This window comes from Pogona vitticeps, chromosome 1 (assembly GCF_051106095.1).
Source record: "Pogona vitticeps strain Pit_001003342236 chromosome 1, PviZW2.1, whole genome shotgun sequence".
Taxonomy (NCBI): domain Eukaryota; kingdom Metazoa; phylum Chordata; class Lepidosauria; order Squamata; family Agamidae; genus Pogona; species Pogona vitticeps.
Window position 1 is genome coordinate 184798861 of NC_135783.1, and position 15093 is coordinate 184813953.

The window sequence follows — 15093 nt, forward strand, 5'->3', positions numbered from 1 at the left end:
CAAGCTGCTTCCTTTTTTCAGTAGAAGCAGTTTTTTGTGCAATATTAAACATGAGTGCTCTCCCCCACATAGAAGAAACATAGCTATGGGGGAACTTTGTGCACACCAGGAAACCGCTTCCTCTTTGCTAAGAACTAGCTGCTCATAGTAATGCCTTGGCACTAGATGGATGGGCTATAAATGTAATGAATAAGATAAAATAAATAAAAAATAACTAATTATGCTGTAGGGACAAGTATCTGAGGCAGTAATAGACATTAGAGATAACTTGTGATTATAAACGGGAATTCCTTAACTGCTGGAAGTGTGTGAGGGAACAGGAGCTTTGCTCACTTCATGAAACTTGCAGATTAGCTTGTTGTGTTTTGTGATTGGTCTTCATGACTTAAGCATAGGATTCCTTTGAAGCCTGATTTCTCAGACACAATGGACTACCTATATGAGTTCTCTCCAACACTGATGTGGTTTCAGCTCTAATCATGCAGTATCTGTAGTGTGTGTTTCTGCCCTGAGGTGAACCATGTGATTACTTGGCAGCCTGTTGAATTAGCTCATTGGTCTCTTCATGCAGAAGCATGTAAAGAGGTGTGTACAGAGGGATATATATGGTTTACGAATAATGTCATAGACTGAGGGGAGGTAGTGTAGCTGAGCCATTTCTTCATAACAAAAGGTCTTTTGCTTGGGCTGACAAAGTTGTTCAGGAGGAAAAGCTGTTTTCATTTATCACTGTCACACAACTAATATTGCATTAGTGGATGCTTTCCAGAACCAGTTTTGGGGGTGCTCAAAGTCTTGGAAAGGAGGTAAGATTGCCTCCAGGTTCTGCTAATGGAAGCAGTTCTTTCAGTAAAACAAAATCACTAGGTTCTGTCCACTGATGACAATAGGAAGTGAGAAGATGTCAGAATGATATTGTGTGTGTGTGTGTGTGTGTGTGTGTGTGTGTGTGTGTGTGTGTGTGTGTGTGTGTGTAAACATAAACATAAATTTAAAGTGTGCAGAGCAAGTTGATATTTTTTAAAATTTTGTGTGGAATTTCCAATGCTTTCTTGCATGAAGGATTTTAGGATTTTCACTTATATGTTAATTTCCCTATTTTTTGCCAAATAATGTAGGGCCATTGGGACCACTCATATGATTTTATACACTCTTTCATCTCCATTTGTAATGGATTGTGTCATCCATTCCTCTCTATGAAACTTGTTGCACTTTGATATCTGAATGTTCAGAGAATGGGCAAAGTCTTGCTTCCTTGTGGCTCTTTCAAGTAGGTTTGCATATCATAGTTTGAAAATTAACACTAAACATCATTTTCCAATGTTGACCTTGTGGCAGGCTTCAGTTCACAAAAATGAGGATGTAGAAAAGGAAATCTGTCTGATATGAGAGCATGCAAGCCTGTAGAAGCCTCCTTGACATCTAAACCAAGATCCAATGTTTCTTTTGCCTTGGGTTTATGTCCTAAAGATACAGTTTAAAGAAGCTATTTAGTGATACAAAAAACAATTTTTATGTCATGTCGGAGAGAGTTGTGGTAATAAAAGTACTGAGGTAATAAATTATTAGCACATATCCTGTAATTGAAGGTCACCTTTCTGTTCATAATTTGCAGTGACTAGCATGTGGGTTATACTATTATTCAGTATGTTGGACATCACTTATTTTTTGGTCTCTAACTGGTTTGTGCCATCTATTTTTAATGGTTATTGGTTATTTGTTTTTATTTTTATGTTCTGTTCTGTATCATATCTTTTGTAAGCATCCCAGAGTAAAGAGGCAGAATATAAATTTAGGTAGGTAGGTAGGTAGGTAGGTAGGTAGGTAGGTAGGTAGGTAGGTAGGTAGGTAGGTAGGTAGGTAGGTAGGTAGGTAGGTAGGTAGGTAGGTAGGTAGGTAGGTAGGTAGGTAGGTAGGTAGGTAGGTAGGTAGGTAGGTAGGTAGGTAGGTAGGTAGGTAGGTAGGTGGACCGACCGACCGACCGACCGACCGACCGACCTCTTCCAAATCTACACTTGGAAGATAACAATCTAACTATTGTCAGCCAGCCAAGAGACATGCTAACTATTTCCTCCATCACCAGGATGCTTATATAATTAACACTTTATTACTTGTTTTAGTTATGCAGTTGTCATATCTTCCTTATCTAATTTCACTGGGTTCCCACATGTCCATGAACACCCCTTATTGGAACCAGGGACCTAAATATTATAACCCATATGTCTCATGATACAATCCATGAAAGCTCACATTGAAGTAACTATGTTGGTCTTAAAGATGCCAGAATACTTTAGCTTTTGATTTTAGTAATTCCATTGCTTTACATTATTTCAGCCATGTCACTGCTAAGGCTTTGTTGATATTATCGCAACATTTAATATAACTGATCAAAACTAGAAGCATCTTGAATAATATGTCTGGTATAGAGTCTCTACCTGGGACACAAGAATTTTATTAATATTAGTAATAATATCCTGTATGCTTAAATATTGATAAACAGCTATCTTCCAGCACTGCTATAGATTTTTGCTTCTTTACATAATCCTTAATGATTGTTTACTGGAATAATAAGCAAGATATGTTGTTCTGTAGATCCTTGGCAGTTCCTGATGAAACATATTGTTTTATTTGTTTTTCATTATCCTAAGAGAATATGAAGAACTTTACATAATCATCTTGAGTTCTGAAAAGTACTGCTGTTGTCCAATTATAATGTATATGCAAAGCATTTATTATATGTATCATGGACCACAGACTATGGTGATTTTATAAATAACTTAGCAGATCTTTCCCATCACATACCACGAAATTGACACACTTAGAAATATCAAGTTTGAAACCATTGGAGAAGACTTAGTGACAAGGATTGAAACAATGTTGGTCTGAAGTAGAGTAACACTATTCAGTCAATGGTTTAGATCCTTTTAGCACAGCTTTGCTTGCATAAGGCTGGTGGCACGTGCCTTATATACGTGGAGCTGTGCTAGCAGGATTCTGTTCTATGAAAGTTACATAAGTGTTGACTTATCAAAATTCACACTGATTCAGTTGGTCAGATGAGGAAAGGCTTCTAGAGTTAGACCAACTGCTTCATTGAAACAGAGTGACCCACCATGTTAGAATGATCTTGCTTCCATTTCTTTTATTTCGGAATCTGGGGCAGTACTGAATATTTGCAGAGAACATTGAATAGTTGGGATTCTTTCACTGGTACAGGAGTAAAACCTAGGTACCATCCCCTTTAAGAAAAACGGCCTTTATATTGGCAAGGGGAATAGGAGGTGTGAAGAGTCAACTCTGAAGACATGCAGCACTTTGAATGAACTTTATGTATTACTTGTGCAGGGTCAGGATCAAGGCACTATTAATGCTGCAACATAATCAACAGCAGATTGTGAAATCTCTAAAATACTGACACAGTTTTAATGTTTCTGCTCTCTTTAGGCTTTTTTATGCACTTTATGTCAAGCAGCAGTCATTTCACTCTAGCATTTCATTAAAAAATAATAACAATAACTGTTGTTTTTCTCTAGCATTGTAAAAATATAGCTGCATTTTATTCTGGAAGGAACCAGCTCATTTTAGGTTCCTGGAGAGAGAGAAAGGATCCCAGGAATGCTGATCAAAACCTTCTCACCAAGTTGCTAGTTAGGTGGAAGGCTGAAAAAAAATCCCTCAAAAGAAAAAGAAAAATCTAAAAAGGCTGATCAGCCTCCAAGAGGGTTCTTTCCAGGGAGACAGAGAAAAAGAGAAAAAAACCTGTGGGTTTCAAATTTACATAAAAAAGGAAATATCAAAGGTGAAAAAGGAAACCTTTTTCTACCTGGCCAGTGATGGTATGAACACTCCCTTTTTGAACTCTAAATTGCCAATTAAAGCTGAATCTAATGTGGATTGCTTCTCTCTATGATTTGGATCATTTTGGAGAGGACACATGTCCCCCCACCAGCAAATGGGCACAGTCTTGACCAAAAATTAGTCTATGAATGTGCTGGAGCCCTGTTATCATAGGATAATGGGGCAGATGGTCCTACCCACCAAAGTCTCCTGATTGGGCTAGCCAGGTTTGTTGGAATAATATTGGTGCATTTTACTTTGACAGAAACCAGCTCTTTTAGGTACTTGGAGAGAGAAGTGACCACAACCCAACACAATAATTTGGATTTTATATTATATAGGGTTTATTGAAAGATAGAAATTTCTGCAGTAAGGACGTGACAGGAGTATGACTCAAATCATGTCAGCTCAACTATAGAAAAGAGAGGTTTACTTTATAGGGCACATAACAAATGTGAGAAATAAGAGCAAGAAATCCCTTTACTTGGGACAGTTAGACCAGCAACACTGTCCTGGTGCCACCTTGGCTAGATTACAATAGCATGTGATTTACAGAGGCACGTATATGTGTTAAAGTCACTGGTGGTGCCATGTTAATACAATGTATACTGCAGAGATATGAAAACAAGCCTGTTCACAGAACATGGGTCACAGTAAACTTTATAATGCTAGTTGTTATCTTGTCATAAATACGTTAACCACTTAGTTTGGGGTTTCGTGTCCCTTGTCTTCTGTTATCTGGTTTCTTCTCCAGACCCGTGGTTTTCAATCTTGGGTCCCCAGATGTTCGTAGCCAGCACAGTAAGTGGTGAAGGCTTCTAGGAATAGCAGTCCAAGAACATTTGGGGACTGCAGTTTGAAAATCACTGCTCTAGACTAGCTGGAGGTGTCTGTGTTTCAAACTGGCACATCCATGAAAGAGGCTTTGTTACACTGACCCCTTATAGCATTTAGATTTAAGGACAGGAATATATTGAGTGTATATGTGATATTTTTTATGTATTAGGGAGGAAAGAAGGGGTAATTATATTTTTCATTCAATAGCAATGGGATATGTAACCTGAACTGCAAACCTCTGTTCCAGTTTTATACATAGCGAATAAAAAGAATAAAAATATCATTTTGCAGATCTTCTCTCAGCATTTCAATGTTTCTGATCATAATTGGGATGCTTTTAACTTTTCCTGTTAGTGGGGTAGGATTTATTGATCCACGCTGTATGGAAAAACTTTTGCTTCCACTTCTTATCAATCTCTGATTAACAGAAGAAGGAAGCAGATTTGTTTGGGGAATATCTGCCTGCCGGTCCACCTGCCTGCCAGACTGCCTGCCTGCCCGTCCATCCGTCTGTCTGTCTACCTACCTACCTGCCTGCCTGCCTGCATGTCTAATTTCATTTCTATACTGCAGTTGATAAAACTGAACCACCAGAAACAAACAATAAACAATGAACAGCAAGAACCATTACAGTATTTGGACTGTGATTGTTTCCATGCTTACACATAAGGATTTATGTTAGGTAGACAGATTATTTGGCTTCCTCTTAACTCCCCAAGAACAGAATCCATACCTTTCATCCCTCTACCTCCTTCTGTATTCTTATCATCAAATCACTCAGAACAGGTCTCCTCTTTATGGTCTCCTGCATACTTGCTTTCTCATTTCTTTCCAAGCAGGAAAGAGAAGAAATTGTTTCTCCATGATTGGAATTGTGGCATGGAGCCACAGCTGAAAACATGACTTTGCTCATGGATCTCTCAAACTCCAGCCTGTCTATACCTCTGAAAAGTTACTTTTGTTACAACTCCCAGTCCTCCACAACCATCATGGCACCACTGTTTTGAGGCATAGGTCTATTCAGTGGCATAGATCTAGAAAGGTATAGATAAACATTGTTCCTATTTTTCCACAACCAGTCCTCCACAACCATCATGGCACCACTGTTTTGAGGCATAGGTCTATTCAGTGGCATAGATCTAGAAAGGTATAGATAAACATTGTTCCTATTTTTCCTTTCTCTACCATTTTCTGCATCATTAATCCCTCATATCTTGGACTTTATAGATAATTCTTTGTGCCATAGTTGTGAGTAGTTCAGACAATTTTTGATCCATAAGACTTGTCATAGGTTGTATTGTTCTCTCAGGCATTGACACCTATACTAATTGTTAATCTCTAGGAGCTCTATGATATACTATCCAAAAGCACAAATGTCAAATTGATACCATTCTATTCGACTAAAGCTACAATCATGGTGTTGAAGATGTACTCTTTAGTGTGGGTTCTTAAATCTGGTATCACCTGTGGATATAGTTGTATATTTCACTGATCCTGCTAAATATGGAGCAAGTTATTGAAAAAATAGTTAGTCATAGTTATAGTTTCAAGGCCTCCAGAGTAGTTAGTAAGATTTTTTAAAAAGTTATGTCAATTATTTTTCATATGCTACACAAAAACTGGCTTTTTGATTACTTTAAAAAGTAAAACAGGCACCACAGTGAAGATGTAGCAGGGATATCTTAGCACCACACTGTATTGAAAACCCACTGATTTATATACCTACTTGCACGATCTACTTGCAAGAGAGTGGCATGATCATATACCTAGACCCAACCTTAATAACCTGCTATAATACCTAAGAATAGTGTGCAAAAATATGTTTAAAACTTCAAAAATTACACATCAAATGCTGATTTTAAAATACAGTCCTGATATGCCAGAAAACAATTAACTAGTCAAAGATCTTATTGAGCGAAAAGCATAGGACTGGAAAAACCGAAAACAAAAACAAACAAACATACTAAAGCAAAGCAAGAACCCCAGGAGGGATGTTTTCCATTGCTGTGCCTGTCAGTCCAAAGTAAGTTTTTGGACAGAAAGACCCATTTTTATTCTCAAAATAACCTCTTTACATGTTTACTGTTCTCAAAAGAAAGAGAGTAAAACAGCATGGTACTATTCAGTCTGTCTATTTAAAAGTAACTAAGACCTAGAGTAAGCATGGGCAGCAAATTCTGAGAGCATCTACAGTAAATCCCACTTCTATTCACGATGAAGTCGCAATGATCATGATTATCTACAGAGCATCACAAAAAATTCTCCAGTTCTAGTTGCACATTCATAGGTAAAGAAGTGAATCAAATGGCTGAGATCATAATTGCAAAATTAGCTATGGATGATCTTAATGTGTGAGAAAAGGAAAATATTAAAGTTTCTCTTTGACACTGTAATAGAGTAGGTGCTATAGAGATGTGTGGAAAGTCAGATCTGTAGTGGACCACAATAACATGGGGGAACAGTTAAAATCAGCTAAATTTCATTAAGTTGCATTCCGGGGGGGGGGAGCCTAAATTCTGATCCTAACTACATAGACATATGGTCCAAGGAAGCACATAGGAGAGGAGAGACACCATGTCTGCTCTTTAGAGAAACAGGAATGGAAGAAGGACACAAGATAAGACTGAAAGGGAAATGCTAAGAACATTACTCTAAGAACTAATATGATGTAGGAGAAATTAGAGGTCAGAGAGTCAAAAGGTATAGACCAGCTTCTCTGGCATCTACTGTCAACTCTCACTTCTGCTTACCAGGATTGAATGGGTGCTAAGAAGCAATGGTTGGTCGGCACCAGACCAATAAAATTTAGGGGATAGAATTAACACAGATTCACTAATTTAGAAGGACATTTTTCTGTTTCAGCAGCAATCTGTGTTGCATATAGAAGGAAAATAAAGCAAATCAGTGCATTCCAGGTCTTGTAAAACTGCAAAGGTAACTAAAACTTATTTATGCCACAAAAGGTGTGATGTTATCTCTTGCTAAGTTAGAATGGTAATGCAACTTAATTATATCTTATAAGAAATTATAATGATAAACAAATATTTATTTGTAATTAGTTTCAGGGTCTGGTTAAATCTTCATCTGGTGACAGTGGGACAGAGTTTTCTGGATCCACAGATAAGGGGTTTTATATAAAGTATTATAGCCCAGTGGTAGAGCACGTATTTTGTACACAGAAGGTCCTAGATTTAATCCCTGGCATCTTCAAGAAGATTTTGTAAAGGCTTTTATTTGAAATAGGATAGCCACCGCCAGGCTGTGTAGACCATGATGAGTGAAGTGGGCCTCTGCTTGATAGAATGTTACTTTGCTTTATTTCTTTGTTTTCTTTACATCAAAACCAAATACATAGTTTTCCATAGGTTGTAAAATTAGCTTAATTACTCGACTAAGGCTTGCTTAACTGTAAGTAGTTAAGCAAGTTTCATAATTAACTGGTCAAGAGAGATAGGTGGGGTCATGTCTTATATTTCTATAATCAGTTATCAGAAGAAAATTTCAATACCGAAGTAAGCAACTAATCAAATGACTCAGCAAACAGGTATGTGTTCATGTTTCTGTTTATTCCATTAATTTTTTCCAGGTATAATCAAACTTGGAAAGTGGAATCCTCTTCCACTCAGTTATGTGACAGATGCACCTGATGCTACAGTAGCCGATATGTTACAAGATGTCTATCATGTTGTGACACTGAAAATTCAGTTACAAAGGTGGGTATTTCTGAACATCTGCCCTCCTCTACATTTTGAGCTGCTCTGTCACTCACAGCATTACTACTGAGATTAGCACATCTTGTTTTCATTAATTTTTGAGCTTTTGTTGAAATGGAAAGCAAAATACAGGAAGAGTGCCTCACCTGGCAGCTCTTTATGGCCTATATTTTGTTTCAGCATGATATTGGAGTACAGACAAGCCTAGCCAGTTGTTGCAAGACCTTTAAAAGAGAAGTTTTCCACAGCCCCCAATTTAATAGTTCCTCGAGGCCTGATTAAATGCTTAACATACTATATTTTAAAAATAAACACCTTCACTGTTTCTGGTACTTTACCAGAAATTCAGTTTTAAAATTTAGACTCTTAAGCATTGAATCCCTGTTTCCTTTTGCTTGGGAACATTGGTGGAGAGGTAGTTTCAGTCAGCAGCATGGGCAGTTCCATTTTGGGCTGTAGTCCGGAATTCAATTCTTAAATTCATTGGAAGTCAGAATTGTAGTAGGAATAAATGGGTGGGAAGAAGTGTGGGACTCTTAACTTGTGTCCAGCTTCACAGAGTTTTATTGCTGTTGTGTGCGAAGAAGAGCTATCCTTGCAGGTGATGCTTTCCATGTGTTTATTCTTCTGTTCTCTGTTTTCACAGTTGTTCAAAACTGGAAGACTTGCCAGCAGAGCAATGGAACCATGCCACAGTCCGCAATGCCTTAAAGGAGTTGCTCAAAGAGATGAATCAGAGCACTTTAGCCAAAGAATGCCCTCTCTCGCAGGTCAGTGTTGCTTCTGTCACTGACAGAGGGGTTCACCTTGATGAACACCTAAACTAACATAATACTATGTATAATAGTTAATTTTGAAAAGGAAAATGACTTCTTAAAAAGAAAAAAAAGGAACAAAATGCAGTTGCAGGTACTATGAGGGCAAGATCATAGGCAGTTGCAGTGAAGAAATGCCAGAATGAAAAACCTGAAAGGATAATTGTTTCCCCCCATGTTCTTTGGACACTATCCCATGTGTGGATCTGAAACATGTGTTGCCTGGTTTGTCTTCTACCTTTCTTCCTGCTTGTCGTGTTCTTGGCTAACTTATTGGCACAAGCTGCTTGCATTGGTTGAATTGGAGCACACTGTATTCAAAGAAGCAGGGTATAGATTAACAAATGAATAAAAGCCTTTTTCTCCCAAGTGCTAAAAATCAATCAATAAAACATGCAAGTTAGCACTGTCATGCTGTTTACGAACTTAATCAAATTCTAAATATGTTCTGATTTGCGAGGCTTAAAATATTATCATTTTATTGTAAACATATATGTGGCAGTATTTATAGGAATAGCAAATTGGCATCCATCCTAAGTTTCTGGGTCCTGTTTCCTTGAATATAGCTTTGAGTTCATAGGAGGTGGATGTTTAAAATAATGATTTATTGAGGATGTTTAAGATGGCACGAGACATGTAACACAAGCAGGGATGGCAGTGAAGCCTGTGAATTATTGAGCAGTTTGGGACTACTTAATACAGGACTTCTCTTATGATGATTTATTCCTGGGTAGGTTATATATTTTTTTCTTCCATTACGCCAAAAGAGTACTAATACCCTGCCCTTTCCACATCAAAAGATGTGTATTCTGTTCAGAGATATATTTTATCTACACATAAATAGGTTTACATATTAAAATTGAAAAATAAAATAAAGGTGGATGTATTTGCAAGCTTTTCTCACATGAGCTAAAGGCAGTGTGCAGAGTCATGACTTGCCCAAAGTAATGTTTTGGGCAAGTCATGATCTCAGCCTGACCTACCTCCCATCTCAGCCTGAATTTCCTCACAGGACTGTTGTGAAGTTCATGTGAGAAGGATGGTAGTCATATATGCTGCCTTGAGCTAATAGGAGGAGAGGTGGGATATACATGTAACAAATAAATAATAAACTTTCTCATCTTGATATGACAATCTTACATATTCTATTATGGAAGGGGAAGATGGAGATTGAAAGCTGTAGTTAGTTTACAGTGGGCCCCATCAAAATGTTTGACAAGCAGTGATACAGGCTTATCTCTGAGGCCCTGGCAACAATAGGAGTTGCAAATTTAAGTATGAGCATGGGCTTCCTAGAGACCTCTAGTTAGTTGCTTAGGGAGATGGGATCCTGGACCTACGTAATAATTCAGTCTAATCCAGCAGAGCTTTTATGTTGGGGCTCTTATGCAGACTATAGGGTCGCAATGTGCAGATTATATATTTAGAATTTCTCCAACATACAAAACATTCCTGGCAATGGGGACTTACCATGTCATAGGTTTGAATATTTACATTTAACAAGTAAGCATTTTAGTGCAAGAAGGTCTCTTCTGTGGAGAAGGATTGAAATATTCTATGGGCCAACCTCTGTTAGAATGGTAGCATGTTCATATTCTGCATGTCTGAATCTATCCTCAGAGGCATGCAAAAAGGCATTCTGGATGCCTGCTGCTCAATACTGGAATTTCATTTCTGTGGAAACATGCCAACGCCTATTTATGAGCAAGTTCCAGAAATGCAAGTGTTTTTAACTTCGACAGGCTGTTAGTGAACAGAGTTATGATGATATGGCGGTGGGATTCTTACATTTGCTAGTTCTTATTCATTTTTCTTTTAAATAGTTGGGGTTTATGTATGTGCACATGGAGAAACATACCTGTTACAAGCTATAAATTGATTAAAAAGTTCCTATCAACGTAGGTATCATCATAACTTTTGCTCTTCCTATAGTGAATCACCAAATGTCTTTGTAATATCCTCATATAATTTCATTGTGAGCAATCCATCTGTCTTGTATCTCTGTGTATTTTAGTTTTAAAATTGTGATTAAAAAGCTGGAAAAACGGTGAACACTTAAAAATTACACTAGCAAGTTTGAGCACTATGAAGAACTTGTGCCCTTAGACTGTATTAACCAAATGTAATTCAGTATCTTGATGTGCCAAGAATATCTTATCACAAGAGAGCTTCAGCCATTTCAGAAGCAACTATGTATTTCATTGAAATGTTGATGTAATTTGAACTGTGGAACTTTTTTAAAAAATGCATCAACAAGAGTTTGCGTTAAAATGTTGAACTTGGTACTCCCATAGAAAGCCAGTGTGGCTTCACAAAAAGCTCAGTGAAGACCTCAAAACAAAACAAAACAAAACAAAAAGACACATATAGGAAGTATTATTCAGTCTGAATAATACTGATAAAGATATGAAAGATCATTTTGGTTTTTTATATTAAAATAGTTTGTCATTTTGAAGTGTTTTGTTGCAGCAGCAGTGCACTCCAGTAACTTTTAGGAAGTTGCTAGTTAAGTAAGAATTTAAACACAAGAATTAAACAGGTATCCACTTTCATATCTTTATTAGTATTATTCAGACTGAAGAGTCACCTACATATTTTGTTCACTTTGCAAATATGCAGAATTTGCAGCATTTCTTGCATTATTAGAATGTTGTTGTGTAACTTTGTTCATAACATTAAATGTTTGCACTAACTTCTTAATTTGTGGCAATTTGTCACTGAGATTTGTGCCAATTGTGCATCATCCACGTGGACACAAGCAAAAAGATTTTGGCTGTAGTTTTAAGTGTAAGTCATATCTCTAGTCTTATGTAACCCACATCAATTCTAGCAAGGTATTGACTTCCATTGGATATAACCCTTCCTGTCCTTGAAACTGGAGAAGTGTTTTCTTGCCTCATGTGGTCCACATGCTTCAGAATTATGTTTAGAAATCTGTACTATCTCTAATGATGACGGGGTGATATGTTCTTGTCTGACAACTAGGGTGAGTGAGTTCTCTGGATCTTGAAGTCAAATCTCCTTCTGCCCCTGAAACATTGAGGAATGTAGTCAGTTTCTGGACACAATTCAAAGTGCTCGTTTTTACCTATAAAGCTGTAAAGGGCTTGTTTCCAAGCTGTCTAAAAGATTGCATCTCCCTCTATGAGTCTGCTTGGGCATTACAATCATTAGGAAAGACCTTTCTCTCGGTCGCACCATGTTCACAGGTGTCTTTGGTGGGGACATGGGAAAGGGCCTTCTCTCTTGCTGCTCCTAGACTCTGGAACTCCCACAGGAGGCCAGGCTGGCCCCATTTTTGCTGTCCTTCTGCAAAACAAAGACTTTTCTCTTTCCTTTAAATGACTGGCTGACCAAAGAGATTTTTTTAAAAGGATTATTTAATTCTGTTATTTTGTATTTTTCATATTGCTGTTAATTATCATTTTAGTATTATATTTGTTTAATTCTTTTAAAGCATTGTAATAATGCATTATTTTAACTTTTAACTTCATTTCTTTTCACATTGTAAGCCTCCTTGGATCCTTTAGGAGGAAGGCAGTGTATAAATATTTTAAATAAATAAAATATTGCCTTTCTGTGTTGGGGCTCATGTAATGCAAAACGTGATATATTTTATATAAGCAGTCTGTTGCCATCATCTGACTTTGCTTCTAAGGAATCCCATCTCCCAAACCAGTTTTAAGAAAATATTGTGCCAAATGTGAAATGTCATTACAACCCCCTTGTGATTAATATATTATTGATAGCAGCAAATTACAGAATTGTCTCTGAAGACTGAAACTGCAGAATAAATGCTGCTGTTTATTAATGTGTTCACAATGCATCAAATGTTGCTATGCAGAGAAGTGAAAGGAGGTGGCAAAGGGAGTCATTTTCCAACTAGTGATGCTTCTCTGACTCTTTATCTTGTGCAGGGGTTTTACTTTCACTTCAGTTGGGAATTCTGATAACCATTAAAGAGGCAATGCAGTCACATGGTTTGAGTTAAAATTACCCCCATGCCTCACTCCAGTGAGGTATAATCTGTCTGTCTCCATTGCTTTCTTGATTTCTGGTAATTTTTTTCAGGCTTAAACAGAGATCAGAGCTTTTTAACATTATTAATTAAAACCTTGTTTTCACTGTGGTCTCATATATAGCCAGAAAGTTACTCTTTCACTAAACTTCAGTTTCAGCACAGTAATCTATTTCTAGAAATAAGGGCTCACTGCTTCTACATTTCAAAGCCAAAAGCCTTCAGTGTTACCTAAATACATTTAATTTTAGCTAATTACTTTGCCTGTTGTCAGCATGTTTATGTAATCAAGATTTCGAAAGTTTGCTACCAGTATTAATCCATTTCACTCGGAGTCCTCCCCATAACCATGTATTCTGTGTATATAAACCTATGATATAAGTATCTGTTTAGGTACTTGAGTGAATTGCAGTCCATTAAATATCACATTGAAATAAACCTGTTAGTTTTAAAGGTGTCACAAGACTTTACATTTGTGTTGTCATACATTACACAACCACCTCTTTAATTTTTTTCTTGTCCTGTTCCCTACAAATTAGGTTCTGTTTCTGCTGTCATTGTTTCTTGTCTCTTCCCTTACTTTTACTTCCTATCCCACCACATATTCCTATCTTTTAAAAATCTTGATAAAATTTTATAAACATTCTTCATATTTCTGGGGAAGGGTGTTTGTTTTTTATGTGTGTGCACTCTTCTATCTGTCCACATATTTTAAGTTTACTTATAGCAGCAGGAGTATTGAATCCAGTACTGGAATATGCCCATGATAAGAGCAGCATGGCATTATCTTCAAATCATCAGTCTGCTGTAAAATGATTACACACCAATATACTGTTAAATTAAACACTTAAAGTACCAGTACATTGGTTCATAAAGCTTGGAGTACTTAGTCCTAAGTTACTCTGGCCATGTACCAAGCTAGATGTAACGACAGTGATGGTGCTGTGTGAAAAGAAACTGCACTTGATGCTAGAACAAGGCATAATGGAGACACATACATTGTCTTAGAGAAAATTCACATCTGGAAGCCTGTCCCCCACAACATGAATTGTGTCCACCATGTGCCTATTTCCTGATTTTCAGAAATGAAGTAATCTGTCCCACTTCCAGTAGACACAACTCCAGAGAATTTTGTGTATATGTAGTTATGTGTGGTCCTCTGTAGTGTTGGGAGGAAGGGCAATGTTGGAATCGTCTTATGTCCTTTGAAGTTCCCTACCTCATAAGTACAGTAAAAAGTACAGATATCAATTCTCCTTTATGATCTTTCATTTCTGAAAATCTACATTTATTTGTGACTTATAGCCTGATGCATCCTCAGTAATGAAGAAAGCAATTCGTTTCTGCAAAGCTACAAAGAGTTAGCGTCATTATCAACTTTACAAAGTCTTTAGATCATACACAGATCTTTCATTTCTGTTCAAAATGTTCTGGGTTTTTTTACCCCTTGCTTTCTTTAATAAGAAGATAGATTCTGTCTCTGTAGCTCAAAATAGCTCTATGGGTATTCCGTCTACATCTCCAGTTTATTTCAGAAGCGCTTTCATGTCATTTTCTAAAACTGCAGGTTCTTCATCAGTAATTTCTTTGAGGGAACCAGACATTCTTGCATCTCTTCTGTATAGTTTGTCAGTATAGTTTCCATCTATTATTTATTTTTTTCCTAATATTCCCTCATTGATCTTTCAACATCTCTAATCTTGGTTTAATTTTTCCATTGATTCCTTGAATCTTTTATTTTTCTGTTTTGTTTTCTTCTATTTCTTTGTAATGATATTATAAAATTATTTTTGTAACTACATACAAGACACTGAAAAGTTGGATTTAAACTTATTTCTGCTTTTACTTGTTTTCTGTCATTACCAATTTAAAA

The 15093-nt window shown here is 36.9% G+C and overlaps 1 protein-coding gene across 3 annotated transcripts in view; it reads left to right on the plus strand.

Annotated features, from left to right (window-relative positions):
• Positions 1–15093, plus strand: part of SATB2 (SATB homeobox 2) — a 193587-nt gene that overhangs the window by 79547 nt on the left and 98947 nt on the right. For 2 of the 3 annotated variants that reach the window (XM_020795339.3, XM_020795340.3), the window contains exons 4-5: positions 8261–8387; positions 9034–9157. In XM_020795339.3, the coding sequence (XP_020650998.2) occupies positions 8261–8387; positions 9034–9157 (251 nt within the window). Of the gene's footprint in view, positions 1–6148; positions 7609–8260; positions 8388–9033; positions 9158–15093 lie in introns of those variants that run through there. The other variant, XM_020795343.3, reaches the window with a different exon arrangement.